Source organism: Capricornis sumatraensis, chromosome 9 (genome assembly GCF_032405125.1).
Source record: "Capricornis sumatraensis isolate serow.1 chromosome 9, serow.2, whole genome shotgun sequence".
NCBI lineage: Eukaryota > Metazoa > Chordata > Mammalia > Artiodactyla > Bovidae > Capricornis > Capricornis sumatraensis.
This window is the reverse complement of record NC_091077.1, coordinates 41,784,695-41,786,633: the sequence shown is the minus strand read 5'-3', so window position 1 is coordinate 41,786,633 and position 1,939 is coordinate 41,784,695. Positions and strand designations below refer to the sequence as shown.

Genomic DNA, 1,939 nt, shown 5'->3' with positions numbered 1-1,939 from the left:
TAGATGGTGAGCTCTATTTATACACTAGAATCAAGGAGTCAAGTGTCAAAAAGCATCCCCTGACACTCTCTGTGTTTGCAGTGCCATCTTCTCTCTTGTACTCCTTAACATACTTCATGCTCTCTAAAATCACATGCAATTTATTTTACCTCCAAAAGGTAAAATTGCTGAGTATGAAATTTTAGTTTGTGTTTTTGGGAATCACTGAGCGTTTATTTTGAATACATATAAATAGGGCAGGAGGAAAGGAAAATGAAGGAAAGGAGACCAGAAGACACTTTTTATAATGATTTTTTCCCACACACTTGAATCTATGCTCCAGTTTAATCTTTCACTGAGCATGGCCACATTGGTCAAAGAGGCTCCCATTCTCCATTTGCATAGGAAGGAGCCAAGTGTCAAAAAGCACCCCCTGACACTCTCTGTGTACCCTTGAACCTTCCCAGTACCCTCTTCATAGCTCCAGTCACATCTTTGTTTCTCAAACTATAGATGAGTGGATTAAGCATGGGTGTGAGGATGGTGTAGAACACAGAGAAGACTTTATCTTGTTCTGGCCTGTGGTAAGAGTGTGGCAGCATGTACGTGTACATGGCAGCCCCATAGAACAAGGTCACCACTGTCATGTGAGATGAGCAGGTGGCAAATGCCTTCTTTCTCCCTTCCACTGAGCTCATGCGGTGGACTGTGGTCAGGATTTGAGCGTAGGAGGCAATCACCACAGAGAAAGGAATCAGCAGCATCAAGACACAACACACATACATAACTGTCTCATAGAGAGCTGTGTCTGTGCAAGCCAATTTCAGGACTGCAGGTGCCTCACAGAAGAAATGGTTAATCTCCCGAGAGTTACAGAAGGGGAAGCTCATGGTTATGGGAGTTAGAAGAAAGCCATCTAAAGAGCCCCCAAACCAGGAGCCTGCTATAATCATCCAGCAAACACGGCGGCTCATTAGGATTGGATAGCGGAGTGGGTTACAGATGGCCACATAGCGGTCATAGGCCATGAGACCCAACAGGAAGAACTCAGCTCCCACAAGGGTGAGGTAGAGGAAGTGTTGAGCTGTGCATCCCACAAAGGTGATGGTCCTTTGATCCAGCAGGTAATCTACCAACATCTTGGGCACAATGGTGGAGATGTACATCATGTCGATGAAGGAGAGGTGGCTGAGTAGGAAGTACATGGGGGTGTGGAGGTGCGAATCAGTGCGGATCAGAAATATCATGACCCCGTTGGCCATCAGTGCAATAAAAAAGATAATAGAGATGATGGCAAAAAGTAGGCCTGATGTTTCCTTTCTATTGAACAACCCCATGAAAGTAAAGTCTGTAGAAGATGTGTTGTACTCTTCCATTGATCCCATGAGGGCACTGCTTTGACCTAGAATCTTTAAAATAAAACCATGATATTTACAAGGAATTAACACAGCATACAGATTGATTGTCAAGAAGTAGATTTCTAAAAGTAAGAAGAAAACATTTAACATATTTTTCTTCATATTACTTTGCTACTGATACTTAGCAACTAGTCTATTCTGGAAGAGTTTTAACAAAAATTATTTTAAATCAATAATTCTTTAAATCATTGGACAAGATGACATCATCAGATCCTATCATATAACATCACATAACAACACTTAAGGATGCATACCATGATATATGGTAGTTAAACATAACCTGGTCTGTTGCATATGTGTGTACATCTCTCTGTGTGAAAATACTACCTTGGATGCTATCCTTATTCAGTGTATCTTTATTGTTACAGTTATCAGCACCAACTTCAAAACATCTCAGGACTGGCTGTTCATAGTGTGTGTCTGACTTTTACTCACAAATATAAGTAATTTACCATCTGGGCTGAAAGTCAATGTCTATAAATGTTTTCATGGTGTCAGTTCATCTATATTGCAGACAAAAATGAATAGAGGAAGTAAAGTGG

At 41.1% G+C, this 1,939-nt stretch overlaps 1 protein-coding gene across 1 annotated transcript; it reads right to left on the bottom strand.

The window, feature by feature from the left end:
* Window positions 1-398: 398 nt before the first annotated feature.
* On the bottom strand, window positions 399-1,355 carry LOC138085793 (olfactory receptor 2T1). Its single transcript, XM_068980336.1, has one exon. It carries the CDS (start codon window positions 1,353-1,355, stop codon window positions 399-401), a length of 957 nt encoding a protein of 318 aa, XP_068836437.1.
* Between the last annotated feature and the right edge of the window lie 584 nt (window positions 1,356-1,939).